This window comes from Coregonus lavaretus (assembly GCF_964263955.1).
Source record: "Coregonus lavaretus genome assembly, chromosome: 16".
NCBI classification, from domain to species: Eukaryota; Metazoa; Chordata; class Actinopteri; order Salmoniformes; family Salmonidae; genus Coregonus; species Coregonus lavaretus.
The window spans coordinates 30,142,026-30,169,404 of NC_140003.1; the positions used below are offsets into that span (position 1 = coordinate 30,142,026).

General features: G+C 41.1%; 1 protein-coding gene across 3 annotated transcripts in view; it reads right to left on the reverse strand.

The window, feature by feature from the left end:
- Positions 1–2,286: 2,286 nt before the first annotated feature.
- Positions 2,287–27,379, reverse strand: part of LOC311144014 (uncharacterized protein) — a 29,586-nt gene continuing 4,493 nt past the window's right edge. Inside the window, exons 2-10 of one of the 3 annotated variants that reach the window (XM_084179926.1) lie at positions 25,424–25,798; positions 21,999–22,031; positions 21,377–21,427; positions 21,128–21,214; positions 20,538–20,558; positions 20,428–20,445; positions 7,720–7,836; positions 4,703–4,756; positions 2,287–4,606 (exon numbers count right to left, since the gene is read on the reverse strand). In XM_084179926.1, coding sequence (XP_084036052.1) covers positions 4,575–4,606; positions 4,703–4,756; positions 7,720–7,836; positions 20,428–20,445; positions 20,538–20,558; positions 21,128–21,214; positions 21,377–21,427; positions 21,999–22,031; positions 25,424–25,798 — 788 coding nt within the window. In that variant the 3' untranslated portion in view covers positions 2,287–4,574. Of the gene's footprint in view, positions 4,607–4,702; positions 4,757–7,719; positions 7,837–20,427; positions 20,446–20,537; positions 20,559–21,127; positions 21,215–21,361; positions 21,428–21,998; positions 22,032–25,423; positions 25,799–27,379 lie in introns of all 3 variants that reach the window. The other 2 variants (XM_084179927.1, XM_084179928.1) reach the window with 2 other exon arrangements.

Genomic DNA, 27,379 nt, shown 5'->3' on the forward strand with positions numbered 1-27,379 from the left:
AGCCAATCACAGCGCAACTAGAGAAGATTACCAATGTCTATACTCTGTATTTTCCGCTGGCTGCCCCTCCACCACAGAAAGCACGGAGCTAGGCTGGAACACCTGCATTTTGGTGTTGCCTTACTCAAGAAAGCAAGAAAGAGACCATGTTTGTATGCAGCTTTATTCACTCAATAAATTTGTTTTTACATTGTTTGCAAACTGATAGGTGACACGAATCAATGCCAAATAACATACAAAACAGGCATGCTAAACCACCTGCCCTGAATGACAGGTCACCACTGACACACACTGAATTATTTCTTTCTCATGCAACAATTCATGTTGTTGCTCCTATGACCAGAGAAAGTGAAATATTCCTCGATATTAAAAAAGACAAGCTGCAAATAATAACAAAGCAAGTTTATCGAAACATGCGCATTTTATGGCTTATAAAAGTGTTGAACGAAGTGTTGACAGTGCTGAATAACAACTTAAACATGAACTTACTAATAAAAACAGCAGATCTTGCTGTGTTCATTGAGTCTCTCTCTTGTCATGGTTGGAAAAAAATGAAATCTCACATGATCAACTTTGCTGTGCGTTCGAGGCTTCTTTTTACAGTCTACTGCGCGAGGAAACTGTGCAGACGCCGTGATCTGAGCTACCCGATTGGCCAGTGGTACTCAATAGGTGCACTTGATTTGCTCTCTGGGCCTGCCGGGTTGGTGGAGTTCTACATTCAGACACATGAAATGGTTCAAAATGGGAAAACTTTGCCTTCCCGGCGCTAGCGCTGCTGAATCCAGTTTTTTTTACAGGAATGTTTGGTGATCGACTAGGAATGGTTTGGAGATCGGTTGGTGACCACTGGTCGAGAAGGTCAAACCACACAGTACAATAACAGCCAGTGCTATTCGGGAACATTGGGACGTCCCTACCTTAAACCTAACCCCTACCCTAACCTTAACCCCTAACCTTAACCCTACCTTAAACATTTGAAATGTCAACTTCAATGGGGTGGGGCCCTTCCCAAGTATACCGGATAGCACGGACCGAAAAATAACCTGATACAAACACCGGGTGAACGTTTCGAAACAAAACCAAGCCATGTGACTACTGTTGATCGAGTTCCCTCTACACACTTATATATCTCTATAGGTTATAATCAATGCCTTTTTTAAATAATGCGCTCAAGCCATACTGTCCGCCACATCACCATATCTTACCTCATTCTGAACCACAATAACGCGTTTGATTCAAGTTCCAAAAACTAAACACTACTTTACAACTCTACTTCCCCCATTTACCGTAGTAACAGGCATATGAGCTAATATGAGACTGTTGGTGCTCAATTGCTTATAAAACTATAGGGGCAGCTGCTCAGCTACTAGGTACTATAGAAATATCAAAGTACTTGTAATACCAAATCTATGCCACTAGATGCCCTCCTTGATTGATCAAACCAAGGGAATCATTAGCATCAAGACCAGGGAAGTGTTTGGTCCCTTTCACAGAATATGTAGTTTGGCATTCCTTCACAGACACACTTCTTTGTCATGTAGAATAAGGAATCTTGTCAGTTCTAGAGAAGACCTTCCTCCAGCAACGAGGTCAATACCAGGTGCAACAGATGGATTAGAGTTGAGGATAGGTTAGGATAGGATAGTTGACTGTAAATATCCATGTACAATACACATAATATATATTGAAATGCCTGTGAGTCTAGCCAACAGTGCATTCTGACATTTCAGCTTTAATACATTTATGTCTTGGCCCAATTCAATACAATAGCCTAGGTCCTAGACTTTTCAATATTTATTACTATCACTTGTCTTGCTTTGAACTACTAAAGATTAATAGTCTCTCATGAAAGCAATCTTTTTAACTTACAATCAAATATTCAACAAAACCAAGCCCTTACTTGCTGATCTAATTAGCTAGTGATGGTTTATGGATGACATGATGATGATATGTTTGTTGAGAAGATGTTCCCAGCAGGTTCCCACATATATCTGCAGAAATGTACCTGACGCACCAGGCCTTGCTTTATGGGCCTGTCACTATCGATCACTACCGAGTCTTCACACTGCTCTCTCTGTGTGTGTATGTGTAAGTGTGTGTGTGTGTCCGCCCTATGATAATGAATACCTGGCATATCAAGCTGTTCTGGTCATGCCTGATTCATACAGGCAGCTGTGTCTCTAACAGCACTGATCCATATGTTACTGACTGGGTTTCAACCCGGATCACCTGCATGCCACAAGACTGTGTTTGTCACACCCATCACACACAACAGACACAACACATAGTTCCCCCTTAACAGCTATTTTATTTAGATCTCCAGCATTATTTACAGAATTCAAAAAGAAATAAGTGCTAAAAGATTAAAATCACACAATTCTCAAACACATGATAACAAAGACAGATTCATTAAATATAAGAGTGGAGTACTCTGTATACCACTGTATCATCATTACAATTATCATGAACTCTTTTGGAAAGGAAAGTTATTCTCCAAAAGAAGTCTTGTCAAGACAATGATATTCAGAGGAGTTCATTGGCTAAAGCACACACAGATCATATGACCAGGCTAATCAGAAATTGCTTCTCCAAGAGTTAGTCTTTCACTGTGAACTGGAACATTCTTACATTGCGATCAGCGGTGAGCTCCTCCCAGGCTGACTCCTGCCGAGAGTTATACTGCATACAGACGTATACCCAGTATACACTACTGAGCCAAACCAAGCGGTACTGGGCTTGCCCGGTTACACATCTCCCATAGTTGCTGGACCCGTGTTGGAAAGAAAATATGCTGGCCAGCACAGTACTGTTTGGGTGGACCCTGTAGCGTGAAGCAGGCACTGGGTTCTCCAACTCTGGTCCTGGATAGCTGCTGGGTGTGCAGTTGGAGACTCCTGACTGAGTCTAGAGCTGTGTCTGAAATGGCTCTCTGTTCCATTTAGAGCAGAGCTTCAAAAGTATTGCACTATAGAGGGAATAGGGTTCCATTTCAGACTGGCCTTAGTAGTGAGATAGAATCATAAAAAGGCTTACCAGGTGAACCATTTAATGTAAGGCACTTACAGTGCAGTACAGCATTATATTGTAACACAGACTATTTGAACATTTCAATAGAGCTAAATGTTCTCGTACATTGTTGTATTTTAGACAAGGTCCCCAAGCCCCTCAAATACCCAGCAAACACACAACAGGGGTGATATATTCTGTCCTCGTACCAGCTCTCACACAGCTGCCTCTAACCAGCTTTCACAGTGAACAACACTACTAGCCTGGTGGTCCAGTCTGTTGGTGCTTTAGCCAACTCCTCTCTGAGTTCCTTCATTGTCACACAAAACATGTATGGCTTGACAATGATAGAGGAGTTGGCTACATTCATTATGGTAGAAGGCTAGAAGAGTTGGCTACAGCACATACAGTATGAAACCAGACTAGAAGAGTGGTAGCCAGAGTTGGCAGGTAGCCTAGCGGTTAGGAGCATTTGGCCAGTAACTGAATGGTCACTGGTTCGAATCCCTGAGCTGACTAGGTGAAAAATCTCTTGCTGCCCTTGAGCAAGGCACATAACCCTAATTGCTCTGGATAAGAGCATCTGCTAAATGATTAAAATGTAAGATTTGGCTACAGAATGAAACCAGGCTAGAAGAGTTGGCTACAGCACATACAGTAAGGGCTTAATTCAATCTGTAGCACTGAAGATCAGCATTATAGCATGGATCTTCAGCGCTATGGATTAAATCAAGCACTAAATCATTGTAAAGAACTAAACAATGGTAACATTTCAAATAGAGGAGGGGCCATTTTATCCAAAAGAATCTGGGAACTGCAGCTCATGATTATATTATGTGCTTCGGTTGTACACATTTTCTTTTTTCCATTAGATCCATATAAATTATGCTGCCTTCTCATAGACAACATAGAAATAGGTTTTAAGCTACATCCCAGTAGCCTGGTTGCTGTTCAGCCTATTAAATGCCACTCATTGTATTCATTGTCTTTCGGCAATCTTCAAATATGAACATTCTATCATTATGAGCTTGAGCTTGAGAAGTTCACAGGATTTGATCCTGATTCGATAACCCTCACAGTTATCCTCCAATCACAATTTTATTGTAAATCAGGCTGCATATTGAACGTTAGGATCGCCAATAAGCCAGTCTCTTTGGCAAATGACAGGAGTGGCAAGGAGTGGAATGTTAGCTAAAATGACTGGTACCCAGACTAACTTCCCAGTACTAGTATAAAGAGAAATAGGCCTACATTGTTTCGGTGCTGTTAAATGGACAGAAAATATCACCCCTTTTTTAACAGATTACAAATGTGATCTTTAGAAGACACTGAGATACTACTGATTGGTCTCACTCTAATGTGGTGCTGAAGGTTCATAACCCCCAAACCACTATCTCACAGTTTTACAACTATAATCAGTTTAAGCCCTAAAGATTGGGATGGATCTGTGTATGAGTGTGTACGCATGCACACGTGTGCGTGTGTGTGTGTGTGTGTATGTATGTATGTGTTATGGGAAACTCTTCCGCTGGTCCTGGTTCTTCTCCATTGGAATCTCAGACGATCTAGGAGGATTTAGTCAGCAAGTTGCTGAGAACTGCAACCAGAAAAGGACACGCTGGGTTAACAACGGACAAACACAACACCGGCAGACTAGTGGTTGATTTGTTTGACTTATTAAGATACTACGTACCCTGGGGATCCGACTGGGTCTCAGCCTCCTCCTTACGGGCACTCTCTAGGTCCCCTGACGGAGAGACGGAATTAATTACTATTTCTCTCTATCTCTCTATCTCTTTCTCTCTCTCAATGTAGCTGTGTCGTTAGGTAGTGCATCTTGGAGAGAGAAAAAAACATTTTCCCATCTCAAGAGGTTAAATTAAAAAAAATAAGATAGTAAGTGTCTATTAAGTGCCAATTAAAGTAACAGGGTTGGCCGTAACAGGGTTGACAATTTCATCTAAAATCATCCATAAAACCATTTTTGTGACAGGGGGAATGGAAGCTTGTTGTGTGCAACAGGGAGGGGCAATTGAATGCAAGCTTCACCAACATTTATAGGGCCCGATTCGATCAGATCCGCTTTAGCCAAAATCTACATAGCTGATGTTTTGACGTGTCGGAGGTGGAACTGCATTAGCGCTGTCAAATCCACAAGCGGCTCCCGCAATTATACCTAAAGTGGACACTGCCATTGGCTGCACGGAGTCGCATTAATAGAAATCCCATGCAGACTTGTTTACAAGTTTGAACACTGGAAGGCTGAAAGAAATCATAATTATTTCGTTTAATGATTTTAAATTTGAGCGTCATTATTTCTATATAGCCTACACTTTCTCGTTCTAAACTTAAAATGCCAGTGGGGCGGGTGTGGCTTCGAGACAATGATCACAAGAGCAGCTGCTCACCAATTTGACAGCTCCAACGCAGTTCCACCGCCAACAATGACAAAACATCAGTTACAGTGAGAGAAAAAAGTATTTGATCCCCTGCTGATTTTGTACGTTTGCCCACTGACAAAGACATGATCAGTCTATAATTTTAATGGTAGGTTTATTTGAACAGTGAGAGACAGACTAACAACAAAAAAATCCAGAAAAACGCATGTCAAAATTTTTATAAATTGATTTGCATTTTAATGAGGGAAATAAGTATTTGACCCCTCTGCAAAACATGACTTAGTACTTGGTGGCAAAACCCTTGTTGGCAATCACAGAGGTCAGACATTTCTTGTAGTTGGCCACCAGGTTTGCACACATCTCAGGAGGGATTTTGTCCCACTCCTCTTTGCAGATCTTCTCCAAGTCATTACGGTTTCGAGGCTGACGTTTGGCAACTCGAACCTTCAGCTCCCTCCACAGATTTTCTATGGGATTAAGGTCTGGAGACTGGCTAGGCCACTCCAGGACCTTAATGTGCTTCTTCTTGAGCCACTCCTTTGTTGCCTTGGCCGTGTGTTTTGGGTCATTGCTGGAATACCCATCCACAACCCATTTTCAATGCCCTGGCTGAGGGAAGGAGGTTCTCACCCAAGATTTGACGGTACATGGCCCCGTCCATCGTCCCTTTGATGCAGTGAAGTTGTCCTGTCCCCTTAGCAGAAAAACACCCCCAAAGCATAATGTTTCCACCTCAATGTTTGACGGTGGGGATGGTGTTCTTTGGGTCATAGGCAGCATTCCTCCTCCTCCAAACACGGCGAGTTGAGTTGATGCCAAAGAGCTCCATTTTGGTCTCATCTGACCACAACACTTTCACCCAGTTCTCCTATGAATCATTCAGATGTTCATTGGCAAACTTCAGACGGGCATGTATATGTGCTTTCTTGAGCAGGGGGACCTTGCGGGCGCTGCGGGATTTCAGTCCTTCACGGCGTAGTGTGTTACCAATAGTTTTCTTGGTGACTATGGTCCCAGCTGCTTTGAGATCATTGACAAGATCCTCCCGTGTAGTTCTGGGCTGATTCCTCACCGTTCTCATGATCATTGCAACTCCACAAGGTGAGATCTTGCATGGAGCCCCAGGCCGAGGGAGATTGACAGTTCTTTTGTGTTTCTTCCATTTGCGAATAATCGCACCAACTGTTGTCACCTTCTCACCAAGCTGCTTGGCGATGGTCTTGTAGCCCATTCCAGCCTTGTGTAGGTCTACAATCTTGTCCCTGACATCCTTGGAGAGCTCTTTGGTCTTGGCCATGGTGGAGAGTTTGGAATCTGATTGATTGATTGCTTCTGTGGACAGGTGTCTTTTATACAGGTAACAAACTGAGATTAGGAGCACTCCCTTTAAGAGTGTGCTCCTAATCTCAGCTCGTTACCTGTATAAAAAACACCTGGGAGCTAGAAATCTTTCTGATTGAGAGGGGGTCAAATACCTATTTCCCTCATTAAAATGCAAATCAATTCATACAATTTTTGACATGCGTTTTCTGGATTTTTTTGTTGTTATTCTGTCTCTCACTGTTCAAATAAACCTACCATTAAAATTATAGACTGATCATTTCTTTGTCAGTGGGCAAACGTACAAAATCAGCAGGGGATCAAATACTTTTTTCCCTCACTGTATGTGGGTGTCAGCTACCGCAGGTTAACGCTTGATCTTATTGAATCCAGGTCTATCTATGGGTAACAGGGTTAACGTGTTATGCTCGACCCGCCCAGTTTTCCACCACAAAACACCAGAACATGGCCAAAAAGAGTAGAACCAGTTCACCTGCTTTTACACTATGATTTGACTATTAGATGTAAAAAAATAAAAAATGAATAGTTTCACCATATTAAAATGAGAGTTCAGTTCATGTAACAGGGTAGACCTTAAAATGAGGGACAGAATAATCAGACTATTAAATGAATCACTAATCACATGACATAAATAATAATCTTCGGAAATGACTCTGTCAAAGCAACAGAATTACTAGGGCTTTACAATAATGGTGAAAATATTTGAGAAATGTTGGGATTAAGTGGGTTAAAATCTTTCTAGAAGTCACAGAGGGCTATGTCAAAATGATGCATTTTAGCAAGTCTTTATTCATATAGAAAATCTGATTTATTGAATTTTCCATGTGGTCTATATTAAAGGGCTCTTCATTTAATAAATATTGCTGCACAATTTTACTTAAAATGTCAAAGGGACGCAAAAGGTACTCTTTCCGTGGAACGACCCAGCTACAGCAGCAGACTGTACAGTAAGTAGTTGATGGTATCTCACCTCCACTGTTCTTGAAACAGAGCTTCTTCTTCTGATAGGCGAAGTATCCGGTGGCAGCTCCAACGATCGCCACGCCAATAGCACTCAGAATGCCCACCACCGAGCCAGAGCTAGCCCCTATAGAGACAACAGTGGTTATAACACTGTTTATAATGCAGCTTGTTGAAAGGTTCTGTTAGGTGGTTATATACAGTATTTTCACAGTAGATATGCAATACTGTATTTCGCAACAAGGATGCAGTGTGATGTTGTTGCATCCATAACCATATGTACACTACCAGTCAAAAGTTTGGACACACCTACTCATTCAAGGGTTTTCCATAATTTTTACTATTTTCTACATTGTAGAATAATAGTGAAGTCATCAAAACTATGAAATAACACATATGGAATCATGTAGTAACCAAAAAAGTGTTAAACAAATCAAATTAATTGTTATATTTGAGATTCTTCAAATAGCCACCCTTTGCCTTGATGACAGCTTTGCACACTCTTGGCATTCTCTCAACCAGCTTCACCTGGAATGCTTTTCCAACAGTCTTGAAGGAGTTCCCACATTTGCTGAGCACTTGTTGGCTGCTTTTCCTTCACTCTGCCGTCCGACTCATCCCAAACCATCTCAATTGGGTTGAGGTCGGGGGATTGTGGAGGCCAGGTCATCTGATGCAGCACTCCATCACTCTCCTTCTTGGTAAAATAGCCCTTACACAGCCTTGAGGTGTGTTGGGTCATTGTCCTGTTGAAAAACAAATGATAGTCCCACTAAGCCCAAACCAGACGGGATGGCGTATCGCTGCAGAATGCTTTGGTAGCCATGCTGGTTAAGTGTGCCTTGAATTCTAAATAAATCATAGACAGTGTCACCAACAAAGCACCCCCACACCATTACACCTTCTCCTCCATGCATTACAGTGGGACTGCACATGCGGAGATAATCCGTTCACCCACACCGCGTCTCACAAAGACACGTAGTTTGGAACCAAAATCTCAAATTTGGACTCCAGACCAAAGGACACATTTCCACCGATCTAATGTCCATTGCTCGTGTTTCTTGGCCCAAGCAGGTCTCTTCTTCTTATTTGTGTCCTTTAGTAGTGGTTTCTTTGCAGCAATTCGACCATGAAGGCCTGATTCACACAGTCCCATCTGAAGAGTTGATGTTGAGATGTGTCTGTGACTTTAACTCTGTGAAGCATTTATTTGGGCTGCAATTTCTGAGGCTGGTAACTCTAATGAACTTATCCTCTGCAGCAGAGGTAACTCTGGGTCTTCCATTCCTATGGCGGTCCTCATGAGAGCCAGTTTCATCATAGCGGTTGATGGTTTTTGCGACTGCACTTGAAGAAACTTTCAAAGTTCTTGAAATGTTCCGTATTGACTGACCTTCATGTCTTAATGTAATGATGGACTGTCGTTTCTCTTTTAACTTTTAAGAAGGCACCTGTTAGTTGAAATGCATTCCAGATGCCTACCTCATGAAGCTGGTTGAGAGAATGCCAAGAGTGTGCAAAGCTGTCATCAAGGCAAAGGGTGGCTATTTGAAGAATATATAAGAATATAAAATATATTTTGATTTGCTTAACAGTTTTTTGGTTACTACATGATTCCATATGTGTTATTTCATAGTTTTGATGTCTTCACTATTATTCTACAATGTAGAAAATAGTAAAAATAAAGAAAAACCCTAGAATGAGTAGGTGTGTCCAAACTTTTGACTGGTACTGTATATACACTGTAGGGCTCTGCTTGTGTCCAGAGCAGTGGCGTTCCCTGTGAAATGTGGTGAATGTGTGTGATGAGTGTGTGCGAGGTGTGTGTCTGTAACACCAGATACAGCATAGATTATTCTGGAACATACATCCAATAATTACAGTACGTTACCTACCACACAACTGTCAGCAGATATTGCTATTAACTCACTATGTCAACACCTCCAGCTTTTAACTCTGTCACCACGTCAATCTGACTCCTTCCACATAAAACAATGCGACATGACAGAATACCATCACAACCGAGTCACTACATACAATAAATAACAACCATAGTTCACTTCACTTGCTAAGTATCACTTCACTTTTCTGCCTTTCCACCACTGTCAGTCTCCCCAATACATTAGTGCAATAAACAAGGGATACTTTGAGAGTAGGCTACAGTGTGAGGGAGTTTATTTTCTTTTGAATCTCCCAATGCACATGCAAAGCAACCTCTAGATGACTAAGTGAATACCGCTGATATTAGGTTTTTATAGTGTTATGATGTCATGTCATAGTATCGTGGGGACCAGGTTAGAGTTACGAGATAATTGGTTAGGGGCCACGGAGTCTACATTCCGTTATGTCAAAGGAGATTACTGATGTTTATGATATCATGATGGATGGAAAGGATATACTGACGTGGGGTAAAGAATAATAACATCAAAGAATGTGAGTGCTCATTGACGATGGCCAGAGGTGGTTGAAGAAATGTGTAACCAAGAGTATAAAAGATGTGAGATTTGTGTATGTGGGCAGTTCAACTGACAATGGGGCAAGGCTATGTCCGTTTGTTAGATGAACCCACGGGCTCGTGATCAAATAAATACTTGGTAAAATCTCCACAGAATGTATAAGTGAATTCTTGCCTCTTGAACTTCTCAATACCAGAAACTCATCATAACAGATTGGCGTCTAAACGAACAGGATGCAGTTCACAGCCAAACTAACAGGGAAGGAGACTTTCACTTTTTTTATTATGTCAAATTCTGCTTATCTGTGGTAAGGCTTAGCTGTAACGGACGTTTGAAATTCAATATTTTTAAAGGGGGACGATGAGTGGTATTGAGTTATTTAGTGGGATGTAAGGAGAATTATCAAATTAGACAATAACATGGTGCTATGATTCAAAAACAGGGTGTGTTAACAGTAATTAGTATAAAGACAAAAGAGAATACAGGAGTGGGTGTAGAACTTAGAGAGATGTGTTGTATCATCATGGAATAATTCATGAAATAAGTATTCTGATGTGTTGTATCATCATGGAATAATTCATGAAATAAGTATTCTGATGTGTTATATCATCATGGAATAATTCATGAAATAGAGAGATGTGTTGTATCATTATGAAAAGGATCGCAGATGTGTTGTATCATCATGAAATAGGATCTATAATGTGTTGTATCATTATGAAAAATATATTCTAATGTTCTTTGATGTGTTGTATCATCATTAGATTTGAATACCTTGGTAAAGAGAGAGAATTAAAGAAATAGGATACGGACCTTTTAGATGTGGTAAAAACATAATTAAATAAGGAGAATTAGACGTGAATTACTCAAAACGACCAGGAGATGGAGCCAATGCAATGTAACATATTGAATCATAGCACCAAAATGACATAAAATGACAAATAGAAACTAAATTTTAATACAGATCAGGGTGGAGATTTTAATGTAAGTATTTAATTACTAATAATTGCATGAACTAATAATAGTAATGAGTGGCCAGCTTAGTAGACCGATATCTGGAAAAACAGTCACCATTAAGAGTAAAGCAGAGCTTCATTTAACTCGAAGAGAGAGACAGGAAGTGACGGAATTATTACAGGCAAATCCGCAGTTAGAATAAGTATTTTGTAAAGGTAATGTAAAGTTAAGTAATTGAATAGGACAACATGGGCTATTTTATAAACAAAGAGCAGAAGGTAATTTTAATCTGAGGGGTGCATAATAAGTTCTAAAAATTGGTATAATAATTTGATATAAGTTTAGATAAGAAGTTACGATATATAACATAATTAATTCATAGAATATCAAGGAGTGGTATGGAGATTGTGAGGTTATTTTAGAGAGTAGTAGAAAGGTCTGTATTTTATGGACAGGCAGGGCAGTGTCCGGGAAATTACAGTCAATTTCTTTGGTCTGCTGGTAAAATGTTTTAAGAAGTGATTTGTGTCGATTAAGAATTGGTTAAAAACACCACGAAGGGATTCTTTGATGTGAGTACCTAGACATTTCTATATGGAGTTGTGACAATGTGGAAATAGTAATGAGAAAATCATAATTAGAGTGCCATGTCTGTATTGAACTTGCTCACCCAAAACGTAGACGTACGTCATGGGTGGGGAAGTAATTAATATGGGTTTTCTAAGTTTGTACCGTAGTTGGATAATGTGATCGAGATAAGATTTAAGGAATAAACTGACCGTGAGTAATGTGGTTAAAGACTTAAGTTATAATATTGTACAGAGCCAATTTAGGGTTTCCATCAAAATAAAACTCATTATGGAGCGAATATGATGTAATAAAGGAATTTATGTTGAATTGGATTGTTTAATAAGACTGGTATTAAAATAATTATTTATATTTAGGTGAATGAAAATATGTTATTAGGTAGTAGTGGTTTGTGGAGACAATTTACTAAAGAAATGATTTCGTAAGAGGGGTGATAGGAAGTAGTGATAGTTGGGTTGTATTGACATATGTAGGACGCATTGTGATGATATGAAGAACATGTCTAGATAGTTGAATATGGAACGTTATTTGATCATTGGTAATTATTATTATTACATTATACAGTTTGTGTAAACAACATTGAGTTATGCAGACAGTTCATTAATTCAAAAAAAACGCTAATCTGTTTATGGTATGTTGAACAATGGGATATAGTTTTTACTATTAGGATGATGGATTAAACAATTTTTTTTGTAAGTTATGAAGTTATTAAACAATAGGTTTATATTTTATAACATCAATGCAACAGGTTGCGAGGATTAAATTAATAGAAAGGGGTTATAGGTTTATATTAGAAGGTGTAGTGTACTTAATGAAACGTGTTATTATCTAGTGCAGGGGTGTCAAACGTCCGGCCCACGGGCCGGATCAGGCCCGCAAACGGGTTTAATCCGGCCCGTGAGATGATTAAAAAAAAATATATATATATATATATATATATATATATATATATAATAATAATTTTGTAAAGTATAAAAATGCGCTGCAATTTTTCAATAAAATAAACTGCTGTTCCAATTGCGTCCACTGGATGGCGCAATAGCAATTGTGTTAAGCAAGCAAACTGTTTATACCGGGGCAGAGCAAGTAGGTCAAGCACGTGCAGCCAATGAGCTACTTTGTTTTGCCCGCGATATTTATTACGGCTTCTACTTTTAACATTATGTGCTTTGGCACCCTCATTGCCCCAATATGTCTCTGTCAAAAAAGAGAAAAGTGGACGCAGAGTGCAGAGTGTTCCAAGAAAAATGGTCATCCTATTTATTCACGGAATTGAATGGGAAAGCTGTATGTTTGGTGTGTTCAGAGCATGTTGCAGTGCTGAAAGAATATAACCTTCGTCGCCACTATGTGAGTCTTCATGCCGACAAATATGACAACTTTCAAGGACAGTGGAGATGAGAGAAGGTGAATGAACTGTTGGCGGGTCTGAAGAAACAGCAGTCTGTGTTTACTCACAGCCGAGACATCAGTGACGCTGCAGTGAAAGCTAGCTACCTCATTGCTAATGAAATCGCAGTGGCTTCAAAACCATTTAGTGAGGGTGAATTTGTAAAAACATGCATGATGAAGGCAGCGGAGATTGTGTGCCCTGAAAAGCGGCAGGCTTTTGCAAATATCAGCCTGACAAGAAACACAGTTGCAGACAGGATTTCCGATCTTTCAGTGGATTTGGACAGCCAGTTGAAGCAAAAAGTAAAGTCATTTATTGCGTTTTCGGTTGCAATTGATGAAAGCACGGACATTACAGATGTTGCACAACTGGCCATTTTCATCCGCGGAGTTGATGACACATTGACCGTCACCGAGGAGTTCGTGGAGTTGGTGCCGATGACAGATACAACGACAGCAGCTGATATTTTTACCGCACTCGTCGGCGCGCTGGACAGGGTCGGAGTGGACTGGTCCCGCGCTGTCAGCCTGGCTACAGATGGTGCGCCCTCAATGATCGGGAAAAAAGCAGGCGTTGTGACAAAGTTCAGAGAGAAAGTGCAATCTGCAAATGGAGGACGTGATTTTTTGACTTTTCACTGTATTTTGCACCAGGAGGCTTTGTGTTGCAAGTCATTAAAGATGGATAACGTCATGAAGGTGGTCATCCAAACTGTTAATTTCATCCGATCCAGAAGCCTGAATCACCATCAGTTTGACAGCCTTCTCAGAGAGAAAGACCACATCTATGGCCTGCCATACCACACTGAGGTAAGATGGTTAAGCCGAGGTGCTGTGCTGAGGCGTTTCTTTGATTTACGAGAAGAAATTGAACAGTTCATGGAAGAAAAGGGCAAACCAGTGTTAGAATTTCATTCCGCAGAATGGATGCAGGACCTTGCATTTATGGTGGATGTTACAGAGCACCTGAATAACTTGAACAAACAGCTGCAAGGGCGCAACAAAGTTGTCACGCAGTATTATGACAGCATACGTTCTTTCAAGTTGAAGCTGTCATTGTGGGAGACGCAACTTGCCGGTGGTGATGCAGCTCACTTCCCCTGTCTGAAAAATGTGTGCGCGACCCAACATGTGGCAGACATGAAGCGGTTCAAAGATAAAATAACGGGACTGTTACGGGAGTTTGATGCTTTATGTTTATATGTTTTTATGTTGATGTGCTATTGTTTTTTATTGTTTTTATTTTATTTGTATATTTAACCTATTCTTGACTCTGTGGTTCTTGCACTTGTTTGGGGAACAGGATTTCATTATTTTATCTACATTTCTGCCTGAGAAATGACACCCTGATATAGTTCTGTGATCTGTGAAACAGTTCTGTTAATCACTGAGGCATTGTGTGTTTGTGTGTTCTTTGTCCTCAGAACTTTCAAATAAACTTGACGTGTTTTATGATTAATAGTGATGTTGTGCTTGTACTATTTTGGACACACTGTCCTCAGGCTCCAGCTTTATGTTGTATGTTGATCGTATTAAAACAAAGAAAACAATCTGAACTTGGGAATAGATTTTCCTCCATGTGGCCCCTGAGCTAAAATGAGTTTGACACCCCTGATCTAGTGTCTTCTAAGTGGAGTTTTTTTTCTCCAGGATTGATGGAAGTCTCCTATAGTATTATGTTAAGGGTAAAGTAGGAGACAACGTATCAAACAATTTTTTTAATAGATGCCTGGGATAAAATATAATGTCTTACTTAAGCGGAGTACGTGATTGTATTGGCTAATGAATGTATAATTTGTAACAAAATGTATAATTTCTCTTCCAGGAGAAAGGGGATTTCCTTATCTCATTGGAATGTTGCCCAGGGCTAGGGGGAGCAGTTTAGTGAAGTTAGGCAGTATTAGGTCATAAAAGGGAGCTACCAAATTAAGTAAGGCCTGGCTCTTTTTATTTGTTGTTTTCAATTGGGTTTTTCAAATAAAACACAACACACCTAGTATGATGTTTATAAAGGGTTGTTATTTTGATTTCAGGCGGTTTTCAACAGGTCAAAGGTGATAAGTCTTAAAGGAGCACACAGTGAATTTTATGGAATTTTTTGACTGAGTTTTGGGTATACATGATTTCTTATGAGAAGAAATGTAATGAGGACTTAATGTACACTTGGGGTACACAATATTTATGAAATGTTTTGAATGTTGGTAATGTTTAGTATACTATTTGATGGAACAATTAGTTTAATGATTTCAATGACCTCTGCACTCTGTTCTGACTTTCTAGTGTGATTTGATCATCCACACTGGAAATCCTAGAAACAAGGGCTGAGGATTTTAAGATAGTTCATTTTAGCGAGTTGAGGGTAATTTATAATACTCTGAAAATTGTGAAGAAGTTTGTAATTTAGTAATAATATATGTTATTCGAACCATAAAATATCAAAAGAGAGAGAGAGCTTTCCCTGAATGAGGGATACCTGTTGCTAGTTAATTGTACTAATCTTGGATTACTTTACGGGATAGAAGTGAGTTGAGGTATTATAAAATGTTGTCATTTTAATTTAGGCAATGTTGTTTTGTTTTTGAAAGCATGAATCACGTTGTGACTCATGTGTTCAGAAAAGGGGGTAGTAATGATGATAAGAGGATGTATTGGTATATTTGCATACTGTATTAAGAATATGAGCAGTAGTAAGTAATGTGTTATGGGTTAGATTAAATGTTTTAGGGGAAAATGTATTTGTGGTATAAGGCAGAATTTAGAGGAGGCCTTTCTATGACATGAGTGGACTACAACAAGCTGCAAGATGTGCACTTCCTAATCTAAAAGGCTTATCAGGACTGATAAGAAGACAGGATGAAGTAGCATGCTGTGTCTCACCTAAACAATGTTCTGAAGATTTTTTTTCAAAAGGTGAAGGCTTCTCTGCCAGACCTATCAGGAGAATCTGGACATTTTCTGCGACTTGGAGAATATGTGGTGGTAAAGGATTAAAGAAGTCAGAGATGGACAAAACCCAAGTGGAAAGGTTAGTAATAGGTGTTGATGGCTACCTTGATGGAGGGGCAAGTAGCAGAGACAAATTCCTATATCTATATGTACCACTGTCTAACGCAGAGGAGGAAGATGGCACCGCTTCGGTGGGGAATTGTTTTGTTTTGTCTGTGTGTTTTTGCAGCAGGGACTATTGGTAAGCTGATAGAAGGACACACTCCACAGAGAGATGGTGATAAATGGAGAAGGACTCTGCATGATCATAGAACTAGTGAAGGAAGAAGGTTCATGCATCGTCACACAGTCTATACCAACGGAGGTATGGATAGAGGGGAGATTGACCAGGTATCATGCCAACAACTGCAACAGATTGTTACGAGGAAACCGACGATTTAGAGATGAGGGAGATGAGGATGCTGTTGATGACAATGATCAGGTGATGGAAGACGATGTCAGAGGAATGGTACTGATGAGCTGTGGGTTATGGCTGATTACCTCAGTGGAGGCACAGAGCTATAGACCTCCAAGAATTTCAAGATCTTCCAGATTTTCAGGAATCAACTGACTGTCATTCCATTCGGTTATATGTATTTAAAGAGTTTATCTAATAGAAATTGGGAAGTATATTAGAAATTGGTATTAAGAATAATTGTTAAAACATAATAATTTGTCATATGGTCAATGATTGTATGGATTTATTGGATTAGAAATGTAATCAATTAAAATGTTATGTTTGTCTTCTAGTGAGATAAATACAGATGGCATCTTGATGCATAGTAGGGATAATTTGGCCTAGCATGGTGTATAATTATAATAATAAGGTGTGAAGCTAAATAAATAAAAGTAACAAACTATGAACCGGCTGAAGATGAATATCAGAGGCGTTGAAGACGTTTTTGTAAAATACCACTTCTACATGCAACTGGTCTACAACAACCAATCAAAGATATCAAAGGATTTTCTCATGTTATTATCTCGAAGGAGTGGGAAAGGAGTCCACCATTAAGTGAGAATGGAGAGATATATGTTCAAATGCAACATTTTTTTATGTTGTGGGAATAATGGTTGGCAAATGGACAAGACAATGAGGTTTCGAATGAGACATTGTAGTGGTGACATTGTTATGGGCAAGTCATTTTGGAAATATGAAGCTGTCTGAAGAACATAATGAAGGGACGCCAGAAGATTTAAGTGCCGGGAGAAAGAGGGGTTGCTTAGCTGTGTTGATAATAAAATTGGATTTATCAAAATTTGCTAATTTGGGTATTAGGTATATACACTGCTAAATTAATAGTATTAAGAATGCATTGAGATAATGATCTGTATTTATTATCAGGATGAGGAAAGTCATAATTGAATTATGGATGTTTATACTGTATGTTAATATAAGTGTACATTCTGACAGTTGTAATAGGTAATAAAGTTGAGGGTTTTAATTTTCATTGATAAGGATAAAGTGAATCAATAACAATTTGGTTGAGTTAAGTAATTTTGTTGGTTATAAAAAAAATATGTTTATTTATCCTATTTATTTATTTATTAGATTTATTTTCATGTTATGTTTGATGTGAAGGGGCAGCAACAAAAACTGCACTGTCGTGTACTTTCAGATAGGTTTAATGTGTTGTGTGTATAGATCTACATGGCTTGTGACTGTGTATGGATGAACATAGCTTCATCATTAAGTGGGAAAATTGCCTCTCTGTTCTATTGGACTTTTAATACTAGGGTTCATATAGAGCCTGGAGCTGTATCAGTCATCACCATGTAATACACACACAGAGAGAGAGAGAGAGAGAGAGAGAGAGAGAGAGAGAGAGAGAGAGAGAGAGAGAGAGAGAGAGAGAGAGAGAGAGAGAGAGAGAGAGAGAGAGAGAGAGAGAGAGAGAGAGAGAGAGAGAGAGAGAGAGAGAGAGAGAGAGAGAGAGAGAGAGAGAGAGAGAGGACATCAAAACTATGAAACATAGGGACAAAACACCAACAGAAAAACTCCATCTGGAATTTTGCTAAAACATCCTAAATGTACAAAGAAAATTCCGCAAACCACGCAAGCAGGGCAGAACTTCGAATGAGTCCTCTTTTACTGCCCTTTGGAAATAGGGTATGCAAATTCTGGGAGCATTTAACCCAATCAAATTAAGGGTAATGCAAGTACAGAGCATTTATGGTCAACAGTCTCTGCCCAAAGAGTGGCCCCTTAAAAAACTGGCCCAAATACAGAAGATTGACATTAACACAAATATTTGTATTTATTATGGATCCCCATAATCTGGCCCCAAGGGCAAAACTTAGACAGCTGGAGGTGAATAATAAGAATGCATACATCGACTATTGGCAGAGTGAGGTTGCAGGTCAGAGAAAGACTTCACTTAAGCTGAATACTTAATCTGTGTAAAAGACCCCAAACAAAGAAAAACAATTGAAACAGGACGCCATCAAAAAACATGGCTGGCCAGAGAGGACAGACTACAGTATTTCATAACTGTGGGTCAGGAGAGATAGAAAGTGAATAACACTTTCTAATCATCTGCCCCAAATATAAATTACCTAGAGAGTTCTTTTTCCCAAAATTCATAATGACAATGTCCAAAAGAATTGACAGAACAATCAAACAAAGGTAAACTTTCTGAAATTGTATCTTTGTCCCCCCCAGTTTTATCATTGGAATGTGATGCAAAACGAGGCAACGGTATGCTTTAGGACTATGCGGACGCCTCTGAGCGGTCGGGTAGGCTGTTTGGAGTGTTTATCCGATTGCATTTGCCTCATGCAGTGCTACACATCTCTTTTGCATAGAGTTGATCAGGCTGTTGATTGTGGCCTCTGGAATGTTGTCCCTCTCCTCTTCAATGGCTGTGCGAAGTTGTTGGATATTGGTGGGAACTGGAACACACTGTCGTGCACGTCGATCCAGAGCATCCCAAACATGCTCAGTGGGTGACATGGAGGCCATGGAGAAACTGGGACATTTTCAGCTTCCAGGAATTTTGTACAGATCCTTGCGACATGGGGCCATGCATTATCATGCTGAAACATGAGGTGATGGCGGCGGATGAATAGCACGATAATGGGCCTCAGGATCTCGTTACGGTATCTCTGTGCATTCAAATTTCCAGCGATAAAATGTGATTTTGTTTGTTGTCCGTAGCTTATGCCTGCTCATACCTCCACCATGGGGCACTCTGTTCACAACGTTGACATCAGGAAACCTATCCCCCACACAACGCCATACACATGGTCTGCGGTTGTGAGGCCGGTTGGACTTACTGCTAAATTCTCTAAAACGACGTTGGAGGCGGCTTATGGTAAAAATTAACATTCAATTCTGGTGGACATTCCTGCAGTCAGCATGCCAATTGCACGCTCCCTCAGAACTGGAGACATCTGTAGCATTGTGTTGTTTTACAAAATGGCATATTTTTTAGTAGCCTTTTATTGTCCCCAGCACAAGGGGCACCTGTGTAATGATCGTGCTGTTGAATCAGCTTCTTGATATGCCACACCTGTCAGGTGGATGGATTATCTTGGCAAAGGAGAAATGCTCACTAACAGGGATGCAAACAATTTTGTGCACACATTTTTTGAGAAATAAGCTTTTTGTGCGTATGGAACATTTCTGGGATGTTTTATTTCAGCTCATGAAACAACACTTTACATGTTGCATTTATATTTTTGTTCAGTATATATATATATATTTTTTATATTAAAGCTACTATTTTGTTTTTTTAACCTAACCTATAGCCTGACCCATTAACTTATGTATTACTGCCCCCAAGTTGCAAGAAGTGACATCCCCCCAAAAACTATACAACACAAAAAAACAAAATAAAAACGAGCAAATCAGATCTGAAAACTAACTCAAAAAAACGAATAGAAATAAAAACACAAAACTATAATAACCTTGGCAAACACACATGTCCACACACACACACACACATACGGGCACACACACACCTACACACATGCACGCAGACACACACATGCACACACACACACACACAATGGAAATGGAATGTGAGGGAGAGAACCCTCTGAGACAAGAAGGGACAGGTAAGACACTTAGCCCCTATCACTGAGCCCCGCATATCACAGTATGGTAACTAGAAACTATTCCACAGTATGGAAACTAGAAACTATTCCACAGTATGGAAACTAGAAACTATTCCACAGTATGGAAACTAGAAACTATTCCACAGTATGGAAACTAGAAACTATTCCACAGTATGGAAACTAGAAACTATTCCACAGTATGGAAACTAGAAACTATTCCACAGTATGGAAACATCCAGAACACACACAGTGGAGAGAGAGACAGAGAGGGAGGGAGCAGGACTCACCTTGAGTTTCAGCTGTGCCTGTTCAGAAAAGAAAACAGACACAAATAAAACACATGCGCACACCCACGATTATTCACATAATATATTATTAGGGGAAGCAAGGCCTTTACCTTCTGCTTCTGATGCATGGGCTGGAAAAAGAGAAGGGGGGGAGGGCGTTATTCAAACCTAGTCAGTAATGTAGTTGATGCCCTGATGGTATTACTGCTATAGAGTTTCTGCTCTAACCGGTCCGAGAGGACAAATCTACATGCAAACCCTCACACACACATCCTGTACTTAAACCAAATGTGTATTTGCATATGGATCATAGTGAATGTGAGTCATTAATGACTGGAGTTCTCTGTAAGCTGTAGTACCTGAAGGCTCCAAGGCCTCTCTGTCTCTGGTTCCCATACATGTTGGAGCATGATAAACCTCCTGCATGTGACTCATTAGTGTATTTTAGTCATTTTATTGGTCATAGAAGACAATGAGCCCTGAGCATTTAATATATTTTAAAAGCTGTTTTCTGACTCATCCATAGAGACTCCATATCTAACATCTAGTGATTTAGGAATGTTCACATTGAGTATATCAAGTGTCAGTTTCAGTTAACAACCATTTGTCTGGTTCTATACTGTGCTGGAGCCAACTCTTCTAGCCTAGTTCCATACTGCGTGTGTTGTAGCCACCAGCAGCAGCAGTATAAGATACTAACCAACTGAGCCCCCTCTGCGGCTCTTCCCACCCGCGGGTGTGTCTTCGTCACTCTCAACTACAGCGTCCTCCAGATCCAAATCTCCCCCTGTTTCAGTTTATTAAAACAATTAGTTTTCATTTATCAACGATGTGGTGTCAACTCTAGTGTGGCGTGTAAAGCCAAACAAGCCCTTCCCCCTGAAACACATACACATACACACACAAAAACACACACGTGTTTAGCCACACAGGCCGTTGAGACTCTCACCTGTATTCTCCTCCGTGGGCTCGCTCTCTGCTGGTGTTTCAGGCTCCGCCTCTGTAAAAGGAAGGAGGGAGGAGAGGTGCGACAGGTGTTGTCAGGGAGGAGGGAGGGCAGGTGAGACAGGAAGAATAGAGCCTCTGTTGAGCCTCAGCCATTTTACAACATCCATAACTGGAGAGACCATGTGGAATGCCCCTTGAGAATTACAACATAGAGGACTACCCCTTTAAATGACAGGATGTCAATATAGAGAGGACTGTGCCTTTAATGGCCAGGATGACAGGCCAAACACATAGAAGACTAAAGGACTACAGACCTATAGTAGCACTGCACACTGTATAGACTAGTGGTATCTGTGAGTCCAGGGTTGTAGGCCTAGCTGTAAGAGCAGTAGTGGCAGGTGAGCTGGACTGAATGAATAAATACCAGCACACTAAAGTCTGACATCAGAGCTTCTCAAACACAGTAAACTGTGTCTCTACACTGTGTCTATACTCCTATAGTAAACTATCTTTACTGGTTCATCAGAAAACTGCGAAAACTGCTGTCTTTTAAATGTAGGGGGGAAAGCAGAAATGTTTGGTACTGACAGTCCGATTTACCAAAGTAAATAAACCATTCTTACCTGGTTCAACAGCTTCAGATAGATCTAGTTCACCTGCAAAGAAAACAGACACATAGAAACAGACATAAACACAGAGAAATATGAGCAGCACCTGCAGGCTGATTTATGACTGTCTGAGAGGCCAGAGTTGTTTGTTCAGTTGGAGCAAATGGGGGAAAACTCTTTAAAAAGGAGCAGGTACTACCTGAACTTGTCAAAGAAAGCTATATTTAACTTTTTCCATTTTGTGTTTTTTTGGGCCAAATGAACACCACCCAGATGTCAATGTCTAACTGTAAATACAGTGAGGGAAAAAGATATTTGATCTTCTGGTGTTTTGTGGTGGAAAACTGGGCGGGTCGAGCATAACACGTTAACCCTGTTACCCATAGATAGACCTGGATTCAATAAGATCAAGCGTTAACCTGCGGTAGCTGACACCCACATACATTGAGGGAAAAAAGTATTTGATCCCCTGCTGATTTTGTACGTTTGCCCACTGACAAAGAAATGATCAGTCTATAATTTTAATGGTAGGTTTATTTGAACAGTGAGAGACAGAATAACAACAACAAAATCCAGAAAACGCATGTCAAAAATTGTATGAATTGATTTGCATTTTAATGAGGGAAATAGGTATTTGACCCCCTCTCAATCAGAAAGATTTCTAGCTCCCAGGTGTTTTTTATACAGGTAACGAGCTGCGATTAGGAGCACACTCTTAAAGGGAGTGCTCCTAATCTCAGCTTGTTACCTGTATAAAAGACACCTGTCCACAGAAGCAATCAATCTATCAGATTCCAAACTCTCCACCATGGCCAAGACCAAAGAGCTCTCCAAGGATGTCAGGGACAAGATTGTAGACCTACACAAGGCTGGAATGGGCTACAAGACCATCGCCAAGCAGCTTGGTGAGAAGGTGACAACAGTTGGTGCGATTATTCGCAAATGGAAGAAACACAAAATAACTGTCAATCTCCCTCGGCCTGGGGCTCCATGCAAGATCTCACCTCGTGGAGTTGCAATGATCATGAGAACGGTGAGGAATCAGCCCAGAACTACACGGGAGGATCTTGTCAATAATCTCAAGGCAGGTGGGACCATAGTCACCAAGAAAACTATTGGTAACACACTACGCCGTGAAGGACTGAAATCCTGCAGCGCCCGCAAGGTCCCCCTGCTCAAGAAAGCACATATACATGCCCGTCTGAAGTTTGCCAATGAACATCTGAATGATTCAGAGGAGAACTGGGTGAAAGTGTTGTGGTCAGATGAGACCAAAATGGAGCTCTTTGGCATCAACTCAACTCGCCGTGTTTGGAGGAGGAGGAATGCTGCCTATGCTATGACTCCAAGAACACCATCCCCACCGTCAAACATGGAGGAGGAAACATTATGCTTTGGGGGTGTTTTTCTGCTAAGGGGACAGGACAACTTCATCGCATCAAAGGGACGATGGACGGGGCCATGTACCGTCAAATCTTGGGTGAGAACCTCCTTCCCTCAGCCAGGGCATTGAAAATGGGTCGTGGATGGGTATTCCAGCATGACAATGACCCAAAACACACGGCCAAGGCAACAAAGGAGTGGCTCAAGAAGAAGCACATTAAGGTCCTGGAGTGGCCTAGCCAGTCTCCAGACCTTAATCCCATAGAAAATCTGTGGAGGGAGCTGAAGGTTCGAGTTGCCAAACGTCAGCCTCGAAACCTTAATGACTTGGAGAAGATCTGCAAAGAGGAGTGGGACAAAATCCCTCCTGAGATGTGTGCAAACCTGGTGGCCAACTACAATAAATATCTGACCTCTGTGATTGCCAACAAGGGTTTTGCCACCAAGTACTAAGTCATGTTTTGCAGAGGGGTCAAATTATTTCCCTCATTAAAATGCAAATCAATTGATAACATTTTTGACATGCGTTTTTCTGGATTTTTTTGTTGTTATTCTGTCTCTCACTGTTCAAATAAACCTACCATAAAAATTATAGACTGATAATTTCTTTGTCAGTGGGCAAACGTACAAAATCAGCAGGGGACCAAATCCTTTTTTCCCTCACTGTATGTGCAGGTGAGGGTTAAGAGATGAGGGGTGTACGGGTAGGAGGGGTGCGAATGTGTTGATGTTGTGTTTTATCTACATTTTCTCTTCCAACAGTACCACTCACTACTACACCGCCCCTATAGATTATCATCAATTTCGTCTGATATGTTACGAATTCCACTTTGTTGTGGCTATGTGGCTGGTTAGGGTTAGGGTTAAGGTTAGGGTTAAGGTTAGGGGTTGGGGTTAAGGTTAGGGTTAAGTTTTGGGCTCCCGAGTGGCGCAGCGGTCTAAGGCACTGCATCTCAGTGCTTGAGGTGTCACTACAGACCTCTTGGTTCAATTCCAGGCTGTATCACAACCGGCCGTGATTGGGAGTCACATAGGGCGGTGCACAATTGGCCCAGCGTCGTCCGGGTTTGGCCGGTGTAGGCCGTCATTGTAAATAAGAATTTGTTCTTAACTGACGTTAAATAAATAAAAAATATGGTTATGGTTAGGGGAAGGGTTAGCTAATATGCTAAGTAGTTGCAAAGTAGCTAAAAATAGTAAATAGTTGCAAAGTTGCTAATTAGGTAAAATGCTAAAGTTGTCTGTGATGTTATTCAAACACACAACCTTTGGGTTGCAAGACATTTGCGTTATACGCCCACCCATCCTCCCTGACCAACCTCCCTCCTTTCGATTTTTTGGCTTAGGTAACCTTCTGTCTTATGTAACCATACCACACATAACATATCAGACTAATTTGAGTTTCACAGATTTACTTTTACCATGTTATGTCTAGTCTGAGGCCAGGGTGGAGAGACGGGGAGGGGTGTGTGGGTGTGTATGTTGTTAGGGGTACACCCAGTATCGATTCATTAGAATTTAATCCGTTAGAGGATAATGCCTTGAGGTCTACACACTGGCAGAATCACAGTGTCAAAGTGTTTGGATATACAGTTTGAGTTCAACAGTTTAAGACTGCTTTCAGAACACTTTCTCTAGCCTTGCATTCCAACACACATTCTAAAATTCTTCTGTGTCTTCTGTCTGTCTAGAATATAACTTGTACAGTGTCCTACGATAAGTTAATCGGCTAGAATGTCAGAATATGTTGCTGTGGCTGGCTGTTGACTCTGTGTCGGTCAGAGTCCTCAAAAGGCCAACTAAATTGTACTTGACCCTCCCCACCCACTTCACCTGTAACTCCAGCCCCTCCAATTCAGATTCCGAAAAAGTAAGGACAAACGGATCCAAGAACTCGTTCATACCCAAAGCTATACAGCTAAATGAATGGAAACTTGTCCTATATACTTATATGCAAAGAGCATGAATGTACTGTAGGCCTATGGGGTGTTTGACCTGCTGTGTGTGCATGTGTGTGTGTGCTTGTGTGTGTGTGTGTGTGTGTGTGTCTGGCTCACCTGGTTCAGCCTCAGCTTCAGGGGCCGCCTTTGCTTCTACTGCTGGTTCTTCTACTACTTCTGTGTCCTCTTCCTCTGTGGCCGGAGCCTCTTCTTCCTCTGTGGCTGGAACCTCCTCTTCTGCCAGAGCTTCTTCTTCTGCCGGAGCCTCCTCAACTGTCAGAGCCTTTTCCTCTGTGGCAATAACCTCTCCTTCTGCAGCTGGAGCCTCCACCTCTTCTGCAGCCTCCTCCTCTTCTTCTGCCGGAGCTTCTTCTTCTGCTGGAGCCTCCTCAGCTGCCGGGGCCTCCTCGATAGCTACTTCCTCTGCAGGGGCCTCGGGCTCTGCTGCTTCTGCCTCTGGTTCCTTAGTTTCTGGCTCAGTAGCAGAGTCTTCTGGAGAAAGGAACATACTTTTCCTTTAGCAGGCAGCAGGTATGGTAGCTACGCTAAGTGTACCCCATCACATTTTATGACATAACAGATAAATATGGCAGGTCTACTCTAATGAGTGTGTGTGTGTGTGTTGCAGTCAGAGGGGGCTGTGACATTCCCCTATTGTATGTAAGGTGGAGCAGTGTGCCATAGAGTGTATAGGCGAAACAGCAGCCAACCTTTTCACTCCAAACCTCTCATTTCTCTAAACCAGGGATGGGCAACTCCAGTCTATGAGGGACGCAGTGTGTGCAGGCTTTTGTTCCAGCCCTGCTCCTGATCCACCTCCTGATTTAACTGATCTACACTGAATAGCTGATCAGTTGAAGGTGTTCAAGCTGGGATGGAACTTAAGCCTGCACACTCTGCGGCCCTCAGAGACTGGAGTTGCCCATCCCTGTTCTAGAGAACAGAATCAATAGTCAAACACAATCCATCAACAATGACCAAGGCAGACAGACTGGCATGTCATATTATGTGTGTACTGTACTGTATGTGTGAGTTTCGGCAGGATATGAAATACAGGGACTGTATTACCTTAAACATACTGTACATACGTGTAGGTGGGGGATCCACAAACAATTATACAACGTGTTGCTGTTCTCATGTGATATTAGATATTTTCTAAAGCTGTATGACTCATGTACATAAGAGACCGTACCCCGAGACTGACGCAGTGCCAATGCCTTTCCCCTAGTCCCATGTGTGTGTATATATGACATGCCAGTGAAGCAGCCTTCCTTCTATGGTATGTTCCGTGTGTGTGTGTGTGTGTGTCTGTATGTATCTTTAATAGAGACAGCCTCCCCCCTATGTTCCATGTGTATGTTAAGAGGAAGTTTGGAACAAAGGGGAGGGAAGAAAACATAATGTTCGTATTTGGCAGTTCTGCAACATTACAGAGCGAGGGCTGGGCCTCATCAATCGGAACTATAGATGAGGTGCGCACACACCCACACTTACACTCCCTTACACACAGTGCTATAATAAAAACAGGGCAAACTGCAACTCAAGGAAAGTTTTACTACAGAAAAGAGAAAATCACTACATGGGCAGCTCTGACTCTGACATTCAGCAACATACTGTAACATACTGTAACATATACTGTAATGCAATGTAATATTATGTCATGTACTGTACAGGACTGATTACGCTTATCATTGCCATAGGAACCTAAAGAGAATACAAAACATGGGCACCATTTCACACACGCAGCGCAGCCCGGGCATTGTGCTAAAAACCTGTAACATTTTTAATCACTGGGACGCTTAAAATGTCAGGGAATCTATACTGTACACTATGCTTTGAGTGATGGTTAATGAATCATTGTGTGTGTGTGTGCGCGTGCCTGCATGCGTGAGTGTGTGCGTGCCTGCCTGTATGTGTGGGTAACCTTGCCCTCTCTGGTAACAGCAGGCAGCCAGTACAATGTGAGGTGGTTGACAGGTGATATGTTCCGGTTAGTTAGAACATTGTGTTCTCGGGAATTTCTATTGTGTGGTGACGTGGAGGGACCCCTGTTGTTGTTTGTCCCTGTTTCAG